At 42.2% G+C, this 17,562-nt stretch overlaps 1 protein-coding gene across 1 annotated transcript in view; it reads left to right on the plus strand.

The window, feature by feature from the left end:
• LOC145407519 (uncharacterized) overlaps positions 1 to 17,562 on the plus strand; it is a 280,710-nt gene that overhangs the window by 131,258 nt on the left and 131,890 nt on the right. Inside the window, exon 60 of the mRNA XM_080278443.1 lies at positions 80 to 9,120. Within this exon, the coding sequence (XP_080134569.1) occupies positions 80 to 9,120 (9,041 nt within the window). The remainder of the gene's footprint in view (positions 1 to 79; positions 9,121 to 17,562) is intronic.

Below are 17,562 nucleotides of genomic sequence, written 5' to 3' on the forward strand. Positions count from 1 at the left end.
ATGATAAGATTAAGCCATACGAACCTGAAATTCCAGAGCCCGAAGAAACTCCACGTGAACCATATCGTAAACCTCGGAGAGAAAAGGATCGTGACGATATAGAAAAACCAGAAGAGGCGGTGCAGATGCCAGAGGAGTCTGAAAAGCAACCTGAAAAGCCGACAGAAGTCCCTGAAGAGGTTTCTGGAACTCCTGAAAAGAGAAAGAAACCTCGTAAGTTCCAGCCTCAAGAAGAAAAGTTCGAAATACCTAAAGTTACACTCAGGAAAACAACGGCAAAGAAAGAATTTGTACCAGAAGAGGTAACACTCGAGACTGTGCAGCTTGAGCATGTAGAAACTCCAGAGGAGGAAGAGGCTCCTCCTCCAGAGAAGAGAGTCTGGTCGCCTCCACCAGAGTATGAAACCTATGTGCCTGAAGAAATACCAGAAAAAGAACAAGTAGTCCTAGAGGACTATGAACCATTAATGCCCACACCAGCACCAACCGATAAGGAAGAACCAGAAAAAGCAAAGTACCAACGTAAACCAAAGGACAAACCAGAAGTAACTGAGGAGGAAAAGAAACTAAAGTTGGGCAAAGGGCGCAGAAGGCCAGAGGAAGAGGAGGAAGAAGAGACAAGGTTGAAGCCAGGGAGGAGAAGACCAAAATCTCCCGAGAAAGAACCCGAACAGCCACACTTGAAGCCTATTCCGAAGAAGAAACCTGAGGAAGAGGAAAAAGAGGAAGCTTCTCGCAAACCTGGTAAGAAACCTACAAAAGATATGCCTGACCGGGAACCAGTGGAGCTGCAGCCATTTGAGCGTGTAGAACCAGAGATTCCCGAGAGAGATAAGGTTGAGCTAGAGAAGCCAACTAAGCCTGAGTTTGAACCCAAGGAAAAAACCAGACCAGAACCTGGAGCTCCAAAACCAACTGAGGAGAAACCAACAGAAGAAGATGAAACTAAACCAAAGAAAGATAGAAAGAAGCCTGAAAAGAAGGAAGAGGAACCAGAGGTTCCTTCATGGAGAGGTAGGAGAGTGCCTCCTAAAGAAGAAGAAAAGGAGGAAGTTGTTCTGAAGCCCTTCAAAAAGGAGAAACCTGATGAACCGATGTCCAAGCCTAAAAAGAAGAGGAGAGAGCCTTATGAACCTGAGATTCCCGAAGGGGAAAGACCTCCTCTCGAGCCTTATGAGAAGCCTGAGAGAGAAAAGTTCCCAGATGAAACTCCTGAAGCTCCTAAACCCCATGAGGAAGAGAAACCAACACCTGAAGATGAAACAAAGCCAAAGAAAGAGAGAACCAAACCTGACAAGGAGAAGGAGGAAGAAACACCTTCTTGGAGAGGCCGAAGAATTCCCAAGGATGATGAAAAGGAAGAAATTAAGTTGAAACCCTTCAAGAAGGAGAAACCTGATAAGCCTAAGCCAACTCCTGATGATAAGATTAAGCCATACGAACCTGAAATTCCAGAGCCCGAAGAAACTCCACGTGAACCATATCGTAAACCTCGGAGAGAAAAGGATCGTGACGATATAGAAAAACCAGAAGAGGCGGTGCAGATGCCAGAGGAGTCTGAAAAGCAACCTGAAAAGCCGACAGAAGTCCCTGAAGAGGTTTCTGAAACTCCTGAAAAGAGAAAGAAACCTCGTAAGTTCCAGCCTCAAGAAGAAAAGTTCGAAATACCTAAAGTTACCCTCAGGAAAACAACGGCAAAGAAAGAATTTGTACCAGAAGAGGTAACACTCGAGACTGTGCAGCTTGAGCATGTAGAAACTCCAGAGGAGGAAGAGGCTCCTCCTCCAGAGAAGAGAGTCTGGTCGCCTCCACCAGAGTATGAAACCTATGTGCCTGAAGAAATACCAGAAAAAGAACAAGTAGTCCTAGAGGACTATGAACCATTAATGCCCACACCAGCACCAACCGATAAGGAAGAACCAGAAAAAGCAAAGTACCAACGTAAACCAAAGGACAAACCAGAAGTAACTGAGGAGGAAAAGAAACTAAAGTTGGGCAAAGGGCGCAGAAGGCCAGAGGAAGAGGAGGAAGAAGAGACAAGGTTGAAGCCAGGGAGGAGAAGACCAAAATCTCCCGAGAAAGAACCCGAACAGCCACACTTGAAGCCTATTCCGAAGAAGAAACCAGAGGAAGAGGATAAAGAGGAAGCTTCTCGCAAACCTGGTAAGAAACCTACAAAAGATATGCCTGACCGGGAACCAGTGGAGCTGCAGCCATTTGAGCGTGTAGAACCAGAGATTCCCGAGAGAGATAAGGTTGAGCTAGAGAAGCCAACTAAGCCTGAGTTTGAACCCAAGGAAAAAATCAGACCAGAACCTGAAGCTCCAAAACCAGCTGAGGAGAAACCCACGGAAGAAGATGAAACTAAGCCAAAGAAAGACAGAAAGAAGCCTGAAAAGAAGGAAGAAGAACCAGAGGTTCCTTCGTGGAGAGGTAGGAGACTGCCGCCTAAGGAAGAGGAAAAGGAAGACGTGGAACTAAAGCCCTTCAAAAAGGACAAGCCTGATGAGCCCAAGCCCAAGCCAAAGAAAAAGAAGAGAGAACCTTATGAACCTGAGATTCCCGAAGGGGAAAGGCCTCCTCTCGAGCCTTATGAGAAGCCTGAGAGAGAAAAGTCTCCAGATGAAACTCTCGAAGCTCCCAAACCACAAGGAGAAGAGAAACCAACACCTGAAGATGAAACAAAACCAAAGAAGGAAAGAACGAAGCCTGACAAAAAGGAAGAGGAGGAAGTCCCATTGTGGAGAGGAAGGAGAATTCCTAAGGACGAGGAGAAGGAAGAAATTCAGTTGAAACCATTCAAGAAGGAAAAGCCTGATCAGCCTAAACCCACTCCTGACGATAAAATAAGAAGGGAATATGAACCTGAAATTCCTGAGCCAGAACGACCTCCTCAGGAACCACTTACTAAGATTAAGAAAAAGAAGAAGCCTCGTGATAAACCAGAGGAACCTGGAAAACCAGAAGACGAGGCACCACAGCCTGAGGAGGCTGAGAAGCCAAAAGAGGAGCCAGAAAAGAAGCCTGAAGAAGTTGGTGAAGCACCAAAACCGAAAAAGAAACGACCTAAGCTTCTACCAGCACCAATCGAAGAAGTGTTTGAAATTCCCAAAATCCTGCTCAGGAAAACCACTCAGAATGTGTTTGTGCCGGAAGAAGTGAAACTTGAGACTGTGGAACTCGAGCATGTGGAAACTCCAGAGGAAGAAGCACCTCCTCCACCAGAAAAGCGTGTGTGGACCCCTCCACCGGAATATGAAACATATGTTCCTGAGGAAATACCAGACAAGGAACCTGTGGTTCTGGAGAAGTATGAACCATTTATTCCCATACCAACACCGAAGGATGAAGAAGAACCAGAAAAAGGTAAATATGAACGAAAACCAAAGGACAAACCGGGAACTGAGGAAGAAAAGAAACTGAAGTTAGGTAAGGGCCGAAGGATGCCTGAAGAAGAAGGCGAGGAAATAAAGCTGAAGCCAAGAAAGCGAAGACCGAAATCTCCTGAGAAAGAGCCTGAACAGCCACAGCTGAAGCCTATTCCAAAGAAGAAACCCGAGGAGGAGGATAAAGAGGAACCTTCTCGTAAACCTGGTAAGAAACCAACTAAGGACATACCGGATCGTGAACCAGTGGAGCTGAAGCCATTTGAGCGTGTAGAACCAGAAATTCCCGAGAAAGATAAAGTTGAACTGGAAAAGCCAGTGAAGCCCGAACCGGAGCCCAAGGAAAAGCCTGAACCTGAACCTGAAGCTCCTAAACCAACTGAGGAGAAACCCACGGAAGAAGATGAAACTAAGCCAAAGAAAGACAGAAAGAAGCCTGAAAAGAAGGAAGAAGAACCAGAGGTTCCTTCGTGGAGAGGTAGGAGACTGCCACCTAAGGAAGAGGAAAAGGAGGACGTGGAACTAAAGCCCTTCAAAAAGGACAAGCCTGATGAACCCAAGCCCAAGCCAAAGAAAAAGAAGAGAGAACCTTATGAACCTGAGATTCCCGAAGGGGAAAGGCCTCCTCTCGAGCCTTATGAGAAACCTGAGAGAGAAAAGTCTCCAGATGAAACTCCCGAAGCTCCCAAACCAAAAGAAGAAGAGAAACCAACACCTGAAGATGAAACAAAACCAAAGAAAGAGAGAACGAAGCCTGATAAAAAAGAAGAAGATGAAGTTCCAAAGTGGGGAGGTAGGAGGATCCCTAAGGATGATGAGAAGGAAGAAATTCAGTTGAAACCATTCAAGAAGGAAAAGCCTGATCAGCCGAAACCAACTCCTGACGATAAAATAAGAAGGGAATATGAACCTGAAATTCCTGAGCCAGAACGACCTCCTCAGGAACCTCTTACTAAGATTAAGAAAAAGAAGAAGCCTCGTGATAAACCAGAGGAACCTGGAAAACCAGAAGACGAGGCACCACAGCCTGAGGAGGCTGAGAAGCCAAAAGAGGAGCCAGAAAAGAAGCCTGAAGAAGTTGGTGAAGCACCAAAACCGAAAAAGAAACGACCTAAGCTTCTACCAGCACCAATCGAAGAAGTGTTTGAAATTCCTCAGATTAAACTTCGGAAAGCCACCCCCAGAGAGTATGTACCTGAGGAAGTGACACTTGAAACTGTGGAACTCGAGCATGTGGAAACTCCAGAGGAGGAAGAGGCCCCACCACCAGAAAAGCGTGTGTGGACCCCTCCACCGGAATATGAAACATATGTTCCTGAGGAAATACCAGACAAGGAACCTGTGGTTCTGGAGACGTATGAACCATTTATTCCCATACCAACACCGAAGGATGAAGAAGAACCAGAAAAAGGTAAATATGAACGGAAACCAAAGGACAAACCGGGAACTGAGGAAGAAAAGAAACTGAAGTTAGGTAAGGGCCGAAGGATGCCTGAAGAAGAAGGCGAGGAAATAAAGCTGAAGCCAAGAAAGCGAAGACCGAAATCTCCCGAGAAAGAGCCTGAACAGCCACAGCTGAAGCCTATTCCAAAGAAGAAACCCGAAGAGGAGGATAAAGAGGAACCTTCTCGTAAACCTGGTAAGAAACCAACTAAGGACATACCGGATCGTGAACCAGTGGAGCTGAAGCCATTTGAGCGCGTAGAACCAGAAATTCCCGAGAAAGATAAAGTTGAACTAGAAAAGCCAGTGAAGCCTGAACCGGAGCCCAAGGAAAAGCCTGAACCTGAACCTGAAGCTCCTAAACCAACTGAGGAGAAACCCACGGAAGAAGATGAAACTAAGCCAAAGAAAGACAGAAAGAAGCCTGAAAAGAAGGAAGAAGAACCAGAGGTTCCATCATGGAGAGGAAAGAGATTGCCTCCCGAGGAAGAGCCCAAAGAAGAAGTGGCATTGAAGCCCATCAAAAAGGACAAGCCTGATGAGCCTAAACCCAAGCCAAAGAAAAAGAAGAGAGAACCTTATGAGCCTGAGATTCCCGAAGGGGAAAGGCCTCCTCTGGAGCCTTATGAGAAGCCTGAGAGAGAAAAGTCTCCAGATGAAACTCCCGAAGCTCCCAAACCAAAAGAAGAAGAGAAACCAACACCTGAAGATGAAACAAAACCAAAGAAGGAGAGAACGAAGCCTGATAAAAAAGAAGAAGATGAAATTCCAAAGTGGGGAGGTAGGAGGATCCCTAAGGATGATGAGAAGGAAGAAATTCAGTTGAAACCATTCAAGAAGGAAAAGCCTGATCAGCCGAAACCAACTCCTGACGATAAAATAAGAAGGGAATATGAACCTGAAATTCCTGAGCCAGAACGACCTCCTCAGGAACCTCTTACTAAGATTAAGAAAAAGAAGAAGCCTCGTGATAAACCAGAGGAGCCTGGAAAACTAGAAGGCGAGGCACCTCAGCCTGAGGAGGCTGAGAAGCCAAAAGAGGAGCCAGAAAAGAAGCCTGAAGAAGTTGGTGAAGCACCAAAACCGAAAAAGAAACGACCTAAGCTTCTACCAGCACCAATCGAAGAAGTGTTTGAAATTCCTCAGATTAAACTTCGGAAAGCCACCCCCAAAGAGTATGTACCTGAGGAAGTGACACTTGAAACTGTGGAACTCGAGCATGTGGAAACTCCAGAGGAGGAAGAGGCCCCACCACCAGAAAAGCGTGTGTGGACCCCTCCACCGGAATATGAAACATATGTTCCTGAGGAAATACCAGACAAGGAACCTGTGGTTCTGGAGACGTATGAACCATTTATTCCCATACCAACACCGAAGGATGAAGAAGAACCAGAAAAAGGTAAATATGAACGGAAACCAAAGGACAAACCGGGAACTGAGGAAGAAAAGAAACTGAAGTTAGGTAAGGGCCGAAGGATGCCTGAAGAAGAAGGCGAGGAAATAAAGCTGAAGCCAAGAAAGCGAAGACCGAAATCTCCCGAGAAAGAGCCTGAACAGCCACAGCTGAAGCCTATTCCAAAGAAGAAACCCGAAGAGGAGGATAAAGAGGAACCTTCTCGTAAACCTGGTAAGAAACCAACTAAGGACATACCGGATCGTGAACCAGTGGAGCTGAAGCCATTTGAGCGTGTAGAACCAGAAATTCCCGAGAAAGATAAAGTTGAACTGGAAAAGCCAGTGAAGCCCGAACCGGAGCCCAAGGAAAAGCCTGAACCTGAACCTGAAGCTCCTAAACCAACTGAGGAGAAACCCACGGAAGAAGATGAAACTAAGCCAAAGAAAGACAGAAAGAAGCCTGAAAAGAAGGAAGAAGAACCAGAGGTTCCATCATGGAGAGGAAAGAGATTGCCTCCCGAGGAAGAGCCCAAAGAAGAAGTGGCATTGAAGCCCTTCAAAAAGGACAAGCCTGATGAGCCTAAACCCAAGCCAAAGAAAAAGAAGAGAGAACCTTATGAGCCTGAGATTCCCGAAGGGGAAAGGCCTCCTCTGGAGCCTTATGAGAAGCCTGAGAGAGAAAAGTCTCCAGATGAAACTCCCGAAGCTCCCAAACCAAAAGAAGAAGAGAAACCAACACCTGAAGATGAAACAAAACCAAAGAAGGAGAGAACGAAGCCTGATAAAAAAGAAGAAGATGAAATTCCAAAGTGGGGAGGTAGGAGGATCCCTAAGGATGATGAGAAGGAAGAAATTCAGTTGAAACCATTCAAGAAGGAAAAGCCTGATCAGCCGAAACCAACTCCTGACGATAAAATAAGAAGGGAATATGAACCTGAAATTCCTGAGCCAGAACGACCTCCTCAGGAACCTCTTACTAAGATTAAGAAAAAGAAGAAGCCTCGTGATAAACCAGAGGAACCTGGAAAACCAGAAGACGAGGCACCACAGCCTGAGGAGGCTGAGAAGCCAAAAGAGGAGCCAGAAAAGAAGCCTGAAGAAGTTGGTGAAGCACCAAAACCGAAAAAGAAACGACCTAAGCTTCTACCAGCACCAATCGAAGAAGTGTTTGAAATTCCTCAGATTAAACTTCGGAAAGCCACCCCCAGAGAGTATGTACCTGAGGAAGTGACACTTGAAACTGTGGAACTCGAGCATGTGGAAACTCCAGAGGAGGAAGAGGCCCCACCACCAGAAAAGCGTGTGTGGACCCCTCCACCGGAATATGAAACATATGTTCCTGAGGAAATACCAGACAAGGAACCTGTGGTTCTGGAGACGTATGAACCATTTATTCCCATACCAACACCGAAGGATGAAGAAGAACCAGAAAAAGGTAAATATGAACGGAAACCAAAGGACAAACCGGGAACTGAGGAAGAAAAGAAACTGAAGTTAGGTAAGGGCCGAAGGATGCCTGAAGAAGAAGGCGAGGAAATAAAGCTGAAGCCAAGAAAGCGAAGACCGAAATCTCCCGAGAAAGAGCCTGAACAGCCACAGCTGAAGCCTATTCCAAAGAAGAAACCCGAAGAGGAGGATAAAGAGGAACCTTCTCGTAAACCTGGTAAGAAACCAACTAAGGACATACCGGATCGTGAACCAGTGGAGCTGAAGCCATTTGAGCGTGTAGAACCAGAAATTCCCGAGAAAGATAAAGTTGAACTAGAAAAGCCAGTGAAGCCTGAACCAGAGCCCAAGGAAAAGCCTGAACCTGAACCTGAAGCTCCTAAACCAACTGAGGAGAAACCCACGGAAGAAGATGAAACTAAGCCAAAGAAAGACAGAAAGAAGCCTGAAAAGAAGGAAGAAGAACCAGAGGTTCCATCATGGAGAGGAAAGAGATTGCCTCCCGAGGAAGAGCCCAAAGAGGAAGTGGTTCTTAAGCCCTTCAAAAAGGACAAGCCTGATGAGCCCAAGCCCAAACCAAAGAAAAAGAAGAGAGAACCTTATGAACCTGAGATTCCCGAAGGGGAACGACCACCTCTGGAGCCTTTTGAGAAGCCTGAGAGAGAAAAGTCTCCAGATGAAACTCCCGAAGCTCCCAAACCAAAAGAAGAAGAGAAACCTACCCCTGATGAAGAAAAGAAACCAAAGAAAAAGAGAACAAAGCCCGAGAAGGAAGACGAAGACGAAATTCCAAAGTGGGGAGGTAGGAGGATCCCTAAAGATGACGAAAAGGAAGAAATTCAGTTGAAACCGTTTAAGAAAGAAAAACCAGACGAGCCTAAGCCGAAACCCGATGATAAGATAGGTAAGCCATATGAACCCAAAATTCCGGAACCCGATGAACCCGAAAAACTGGAGCCTGAAAAGAAACCGCGTAAAAAACCTAAAAAGCCGACCGAGGCTGAACCAGAGAAACCTCTTGTCCCAGAAGCTGCTGAACCCAAACCCGAAGAGCCTAAACCCGAAGAACCTACTGTAATAGATGTAGAGTTCACTACTGTAGAAACCAAACAGGAGCCAACTTTAAAATCCCTGAAACGTGTAGACCAAAAACCTAAAGATATCGAAGCTATTCCACCCTCGTTCTCCCAATCCCTTACGCCAGTTGTATCTAAGCCTGCCCACAAATCTGTCTTTAAATGCGAAGTCAAAGGGTATCCACCACCTGAGGTGAAGTGGTACTTCAACAGCTTTGAAATTATACCCAGCCACAACAGAATCATCGTATACGAAGACCGAGTATCAACCCTCACAATCGTCCGCACAACTGAGGACGATGAGGGAATGTACTCCTGCGAAGCTGTTAACGTGGCAGGGAAGGCTACAACCATTGCCAACCTAGTGCTGGAAGGTACTGTGCTGCTGCGAGATGAGGAGACCATACTTTAACAACAATAATGCTTTCTGTGTGACGGATTCTTTCAGCATATTTAATAACACCATTTAGTTTTATTGAAGCATAGCATATTTGTTCGTTGTCTAATCTCGTGTTTCTTTGATGCATATTAGTGGAATGTCTAATCTCGTTCATTTTTCGGTCTCGTGTTTCGCTGGTGAATATTTGTGGAATGTCTAATCTCGTTTTCTTTTTTGTTTATCAAGGTATGTGATGATCAGCCAAGGTTTATCAGTGTTTTGCTCCTTGACGTTTTGTATTGATTGGAATTTAATAACTTTATAATATTCCTTTAGTGTGTACTTTATCAGTTGATTCGCGTGGGATTATGCTGTTTACAGGCACCTTTTTCATAACGGGTTATTTTGCATATTACACTCAATATTCTCTTGTACATTGTCCATACCCTTTGAATATGGACACTCTGCATAGCGTATGAGAGAATATTAGTTTTCCATATGCAAAAATAGCTTGAAGAGGTGGAAGGGACCTACCTAAACTCACAGAATTAGGACCTTCGGTGATTTGACTCTGGTGTGTAGTTTGTGTGTACTAATGCCTGTTGTGTACAAAATTTTATATCTATGCTGATGTTCCATGCACCTCCCTCCTCCAGGTCTCCCAAGTCGTGAGTATACAGGAACCAACCATATTTAGTTGTATATGATTTGGTTTACGTATAGTGCTTTATTACATTTACACCTGCATTATGTTTACTTACCATATTTTGTACTGTTTTTTTTTATTGTACTTTATATAGGGAGAAATTTATATTCTGTGCATGGCACCTAATAACGGCTATTGTACAGGTTTCAGAAAAGTTTACTGTGCGATAGAAGGGACTCCTATACTTCACTTTGTCACACTTCACACTGTCACACCTCACACTGTCACACCACACAGTCACACCTCACTGCCACATCTCACACTGTCACACCACACAGTCACACCTCACTGCCACATCTCACACTGCCACACCTCACACTGCCACGCCTGCCTTTTACCGCATGTAACTTTTCCGACACCTTGTATGATAATAGCAATACTCTTTTTAACTTTTTAACTTATACATTTCCACAGACAAGTGAAATACCCTTCTACTCATGTTTTGTACTCGTATTGCGTACCACAACGTCAGGTTTTAAGTCCCAGATCTATAACTACTACGGGCATATATCTTGTTTTATTCACGTTAACATGCGATTTGAGTCAGCCGAGGAAGATGTTAATAAAAGGGGAAAACACATCTCTGTTATCATGACAGGTAGAGAAAATTTGATGGGAAGGAAAACGCAAAAATCAGGTTATTATATTTATTGTTCATTTGTATCTGCATAAGCTTGATTGGAAGGTATACTCGTAGATGCATGTATTTTGCACAATGTAGCACCACGGGATTATTCTTTAGTTGAGAAATCCCAACAATAAAGGATAAAAATAAAAAAATCCTTCTTTAACGATTGCTTTATCAGGCGTCTTCGCTGCATTAATCTGACTGTTATTACTATTTTGGGGACACTTTCTTTGTCATGCAGATAGCTTGTCACAAAACGCAAGAACATATTACATTATTCATATAACTCGTGGAATCCAGTTTTATTAATGGATAGTTCTATGTTTTCTTCTATGCTGGCGTTACTCAGTGGTTTAGTCTCGTTAATCCAAAATGGAACGGATTAAAGGTGACAACAGCTAAAGTGATATTCCAGTCTAATGGATATGAAGGGTCAAGGTCAGAAATATATAAAAATAATCATACAGTAATGGACTTCAATACCCTAGAAATAAAAAAATAAAAAAATCGTAAATAAATGAGGTCAAAAGACATAGTATTCGTATGTGAGTTAAAAATTTGTTCATTAGAAAGGACGCAGTTTAAAAATATGTGTTAATGGACATCATTGTTAACAAGTGAGTAGCATTTAGTCACAAGGAGAGAAAAACAGAAACGGAAGGCATGCATATAGAACTGGGAAATCGACCATTTCTGGCAGGCCGCTCTTTTTACGATTAATAACTTTGTAACAAACCTTATAATACCGGTACTGTATACACTTACATTATTTGATACCATTATATTTAGGTGCAAGCAATTTTCAAGCCCGTTGATTGAGGCATGAATACGGAAGACATGCATAGAGCGTAGGAATATCTATTACGCAGACAAAACCAGCCAGGAAAAGAAAAATACTCAAATACTCAACGAATACCGCAATTCTCGATCGATTCAAAGCACATAATTATGGTGAAGCATTGATACGGAAGGCATGCACAGAGCTCAGGATCATCTATTACGTAAACAAAGTCAGTCAGGGAAAGGAAAATACTCAACAGATTTATATATCTACGCAATACTCGGCCGATTCAAAGCACGTGTGGTGATGCATGGATACGGAAGACATGCATAGAGAGCCGGATAATCTACATCTGGCAGGCCTCTCGTCTTCCCGCCAGAAATATACTTGGGTGTTGGTGAGGCGGCCAACACCCCCTCCCCTCCACGCCACACTGTACACAAACACCCCTAGCCAGACCCACCTAAGCGTTATTTATACGCCGATTATACTGGACTGAGACCGGACTTAGGTGGCTTAGAAGTCTCTGGTAACCACTTAAATTTGATGATGTCCTCTTAATTCACTGGTGGAGAGGCCCCTTGTACTGAAATTGGTAAAAAAGAAAAAAAGAAGATTAAAGTCAGTACTACACATCAGTACTTGTTAGCATGAGATACTGTTAATCAGTCCATGTGAGACTCCATTAACTTCCTCCTCCTCCTCCTCCTCCTCCTCCTCCTCCGTTTATGTTAGCTAAGGTCGAACTATTATATTAAACAAAATTGGTCAGTCTTTGCCAATTAATGTATAACCAGGGGTAAACAGCAAACACCTCTTCCTGAAGGGGTTAATCTAGGCAAATAAACAAATATAAGCAGTCTTCCTCGTCGTCTTTGCAGGCTACTTAGAAAACTTCAGCTCGTCACTTTAAAAATACGTGTCCTTGACCTTAACCACGAAAATAAACAAAAATATTACCTGTCGAACGAAGATTTTGGCGGGTTAGCAAATTTTCCCTAAAGAATGCGTGTTAATTTCTGTATCCATGGCAACAACATGAATATAAATACGCTTGAATGACATTTTTACTGCAGCTAATTTCATGTCTGCTAAACATATGTATTATATTCAAAATTTACAGTTAGCAAAGGAGTTATGTCTGTAATCATCGGTGAGAAATGCTTATCTTTCTCTTCATAATCGCAAGAAACAACTTTACACCCACTCGTAAGCGATTTTTTTTTTTTTTTTTTTTTTTTCGGGGGAGAGAGTGCAAAGATGTCTTCATTTTTAACCAAATTTATATCCACGAGTTTCCATTTAAAGTACTCAGTTTTTATGATCGTAAATAAACAATGGTATAAGCGCTTATGATTGTATTATTATTATTATTATTATTATTATTATTATTATTATTATTATTATTTAACAAGTCAGTCTTCACGGCAAGTTAAATACATATTCACAGTTTTCCAGTTAAAGTCTTTCATGCACTATATTCGTATCATCTTCGTCATCGTAAAATAAATACTGTAAGCACTCGTGAGCAGATAATTTTTTTGGCACTCATGTCTCTCGCGCGATCTTGGCACTCCTCCTGGCACGGATACCGGATACCATCTGACTGGGACCGTGGATAAATTTCTCCCAAGTTTACGGGAAAAGAAACACGAAAGCACTGCAGTCAGGAACGCAGCCTTAAATCCGACTGATCCCCCTGTGGCATCAAAGAAGGATTAATGAATTGCGTTTTGATGATGGAGGGGTTTTAGGATATCGAGGACACGTCGGCAACCCCCTCTGACGTCACCGCCGGGAGGGTTTTCGGGCGGGGATCGAACCGGCGGAGGAGGTCATTCTGGGTTTCGCTGTGCACAGGTGAACATCTCAGGATAATGTTACTGCCGCCGTGACGAAAAAATATTACCCTCCGAAATTCCCCCAGCGACACTTAACTACGAGGGAGAATGTTTGCGTGGCTTTGGCGTAAGTGAAGTTTGTTTTCGTTGGACTTGTATTTTTAAACTTTGAATTATATTTGCTTTTCCAGTGATGATGATGATGATGATGATTTTGATGATTGATGATGCAGTTCCCGTCCTAAGAAAGATGGCAATTTTAAGAGCAGTGCCGAGACTAAATAAAATCGTGCTTCTTTTTTACTTTAAGATATTTTGTTTTTCCATATGCAAGAAAAATTGTTCTAGGACAGCAGTGCCGAGACCAGAATAATAGACTTAACTGTAAATCTTTCAACTGAAGCTGTAATCTTATACTTACGAATATATCACCTTTTCCCGCCAGAAATCAGTCATGTGCCGAAATTAGTACAAGATCAGGCAATTCATTATAAATTAGAGGAAGAAGAGTTGGATTAATGTCTTCATATTTATTATTATTATTATTATTATTATTATTATTTACGATATTTACGCCGTTATTATTTTGTACTCCCTCTTATGAGATCGAAGCCTATTTAAAAACATTCCCAAGGCATCTACAAAAATGTTTCCTATAAAATCACTGCGATACAAAATAGACTCGTATGATATTAGCACATAAAGGTCACTAATGTAAGAAGTATAAGGTTTAGAATATTGCACTTTACGAGAATACCTTATACACTTCTGGTAGTGGATCCCTTTTTGGTACCTGTAAAAGCATCCAATCCAATAACTTAGCAACTACGGGAGATCGACCAGTATTTAGTTGTATGGACGACTGCCAAAGAAATGAGAAGTGTAATTTGCTATAGAAAGTGTAATTCGTCGCTGTATTCCTTACTTTTTCCACAACATTAACTATAAAAACTCCCTCATCATTATTTTTTCATCATTATTGCTACTATACGATTTTTTTACGGACCCCTCGTACTGAAGTGGTTGTGATCGGTTTTTCTCATAATACTGCGATGGACTCAGGGAAAAAAATCTAGAAATAATTTAACCTTATACCTTCTAGATCGTATTCTCGTGAGCTTAGAGGATCGAACTGCCTCCTCCTTGGCGATTTATTTTGTCTATTGCACCTTGATATCCCTTTTCACGTTGTCACACTAATTTTTTTGGAATTATTAGTGGCAGAACCTAGAAAAAAAACTATAAGGAATTTCCCAAGCTCCCGAGTATACGCCCCTAGTCTTACATTTTGATAATACACTAATTAATCGCACACTTTATTCTGTGGATCACTCGTATGCTTCATGATATTAATGCAACTGTATGATAAATAATAGCTAACGAAATTTGAGGCTTAGAATGTTAACCTTCCTCCTAATCACTTTCCTGCTCCTTCTGCCGTAGTAACAGAGAATTAAACGAGCGAGTCCAAGGCAGTTGTATGAGTAGAACTACATTACGTAAAGCTAATATTCATATCTTAGTCACACACGATGAGAATTTCAATACGTGGAAAACATGAGGAGAGAGAATATTGTCGAGCCGTAATCTGATCAAATGCGCCAAAGTGTTACATGGATGCGCCAAACCTTTACGTGTATGCGCCAAAATTCTACGCGTATGCCCCAAAACTTTACGTGCACGCGCCAAAATTCCACTTGTATTCTCCAAAATTTTACATGTAAGAAGGAATATCCCGTAAGAATTACTATCCCAGCAACACGAGAAGCTGTTGTATGATTATGTTCCGCAAAAGCGAACTTGAGAGACTCGTATTGTGCAAAAAGGCGGTTTACTTCTATACACTACCGCGGATTGTTTTCTTCTGTTTCATTGAGGTCTCTACATTATTACTTTTATTATTATTATTATTATTATTATTATTATTATTACCAGTTGGGGTTAAGAGGCGTGTGTTAATGGTCGTGCCGCGTTGTAGAAAGGAGTGGCGCCAGTCACTACAGTATAATAATTCTTCCTACCACCAGACGATTTAATTCAGCTTAGGAAACATCTCACACACATAATACATAAAAAAAAAAATCATTGAGGCCAGTTCGAATGGTGTGTAATGTGGGTGAAAATATTATATCCGTGTCACAGAGAGAAATTTGGCGGGAGTCCCAGTCGCCGGTGTCATGGGGGCGGGTTATTTTCACCGATGGCCGGAGTTTTGCCCCCCGCCCTGTTGTCCGACCTACTTTTGTCCTTCGTGCAATCCCCTGGAGACTTTAAGTGTCGTTGACCTCCATTATTGGCGTTTTTTTTGTAGTCTTAGCCCCGGGACCTCCATTTTGTTTCGTTCTGGGCAGTTTTGGAGAGAAATCGAGTGCTGGAGGGGTTTTTGAAGGCTTATGTAACCCCTCCAGGTCTAAAAGTCTACCCGAAGCTGAATAAAATCGCCTGGAAATTGGAAGAATACTGAAGAGAGAGGTTGAAGCTGCACCGACTTAGAAAGAAAGACAAAAAGAGAGAATGGCCAACACATACATGAAAATTTACCTGTCCTTAACTTAATCTTTTAGACTTTAGGTACTGTTGACCCTCATTCTTGGCAAACTCTCTTTAATCGGCCCCTAAGATCAGCGAGGAATGTAGCAGCTGACAAATACTCAACACTTTCCATCAACATTTTTCTTTTTTCTGAGTCTTGGAACCGTGTCAAAACCGAACGAGATTTTGTTTACCCTGGCAACAATAATTAGATGGATTTTCCTGTTGATAAACCCTAATCGTATTTTTTTTTTTTTTTTTTTTTTGTGATTACATGATCTACTCGACCCAAAAATAGATAGATAGATACGCATTCTTAGTTTCCGATTAATACAATATATCTTGCGCGCGCGCGTGCGTGCGTGCGTGCGTGTGTGTGTGTGTGTGTGTGTGTGTGTGTGTGTGTGTGTGTGTGTGTGTGTGTGTGTGTGTTTTATCCGGAAAGTTTTCATTTTTCGATCCATAAACCCCACGGGAAAAATAATCTAGCAGTTATAATTTCTGTTTTACAATTCTGAGTTACGTTTCTTTATGTGAGCAATACTCTGCGCATAGACTTCACAGCGCGTTCCCTTAGGCTCAGTAGTTCTACGTACCATACACCTTCACATGTCACCACTTACTGCAATGATCTTTTTTTTCGTACATCAAAACTCGTAATGCTATGATGAATGCCAGAACTGACTGAACTGTACCCGCCTTGGCACTGGAGGTGATGTACTTAGCTTGCATCACTGGTTAGGCACTGAGAAAGAGAGAGAGAGAGGGGGGGGGTACTTGGCTTGCGTCACTGTAGGCATTGGGTGAAGTATTTGGCTTGCATCAGTGGTTATTGATATCCCTTGTCATACACAACAAAAGGAGGAAAACTGCTTCATACATTTTTCAGTACGATTCAGTATTTTATCAATATATCTGTCTGTCTGTGTTACTATCTATCCGTCTGTCTGTCTGTCTAGTTTTGCTCTTGGTACCTTATAACAAAATCATTAAGTTACGGGGAAAAAAATCATGTTGGAAGAGACAATTTCCTTTAGCCTCATCACCAAGATGACTTTTTTTTTTTTCCCCTAAGATAAATAATATAAACAGGCTGAATTATATCACTTACTGAAATGGTGATTATTGTTCCGGTCCTCACAATAAACACCACTTAAATTTGTGGATATAATTCCTCTTTCATAACAGTTCATTACAATATCATTTTTAAGTAGTAATATATTCACACTGTGCCCTGAAAGTTCACTCTGTCTCTCTATAGCCAGACGCCTTAATCCCGTAAGAGGTTGCCAAAAACAAATCGCCTCCATGTCTCCCTGTCCCCAGCCGTTCTGCTGCATGGAAATAAATCGTGTTTATCTTTACAGCATCAGGAAACATATACACTGGATGATTATATATTGTATTGTAATCCGTAAACTTAATAAACATTCATAACGGAACGTATACCTAGGTTTATTACGCGTCTGCAGCCTTGCTAGTTTATTATGTAAGTTATGTGACCATGAAATATAACTAGATTTGTTTTAACTTCTACAGAACCGAAAAACAAAACCGATAAATTTAGATCAATCGAGCTGAAAATGAGTGTTGTTTGTTCATTGTGTTTAATAAACAGTTTTTCTGGCCTTGACTCCGACGATAATGGAAAGGGTACTAAATATGAAGCGTGTATTCGTTATTATTCCGAATTACCCCATATTCGTGACCTCATAACTGAACCAACATAATCACACGACATCATTAATGCGTTTATATACGAAAATTACGTCTTTATAGCTTTATTGCAGTCCGTTAATGAGAGAAATAAAGTGAGTTATCCACACCAAGAATCCATAGCTTTATCGCACTCTGTAAGTTCGCGAAATAAAGGCGTGAGTTATCCACACCCAGAATCCATGGCTTTATTGTACTCCGTAAGTCAGTAAACTAAAGGCGTGAGTTATCCG

The sequence above is a fragment of the Coenobita brevimanus genome, chromosome 73 (assembly GCF_032717465.1).
Source record: "Coenobita brevimanus isolate Jiangsu-jjx chromosome 73, ASM3271746v2, whole genome shotgun sequence".
Taxonomy (NCBI): Eukaryota; Metazoa; Arthropoda; class Malacostraca; order Decapoda; family Coenobitidae; genus Coenobita; species Coenobita brevimanus.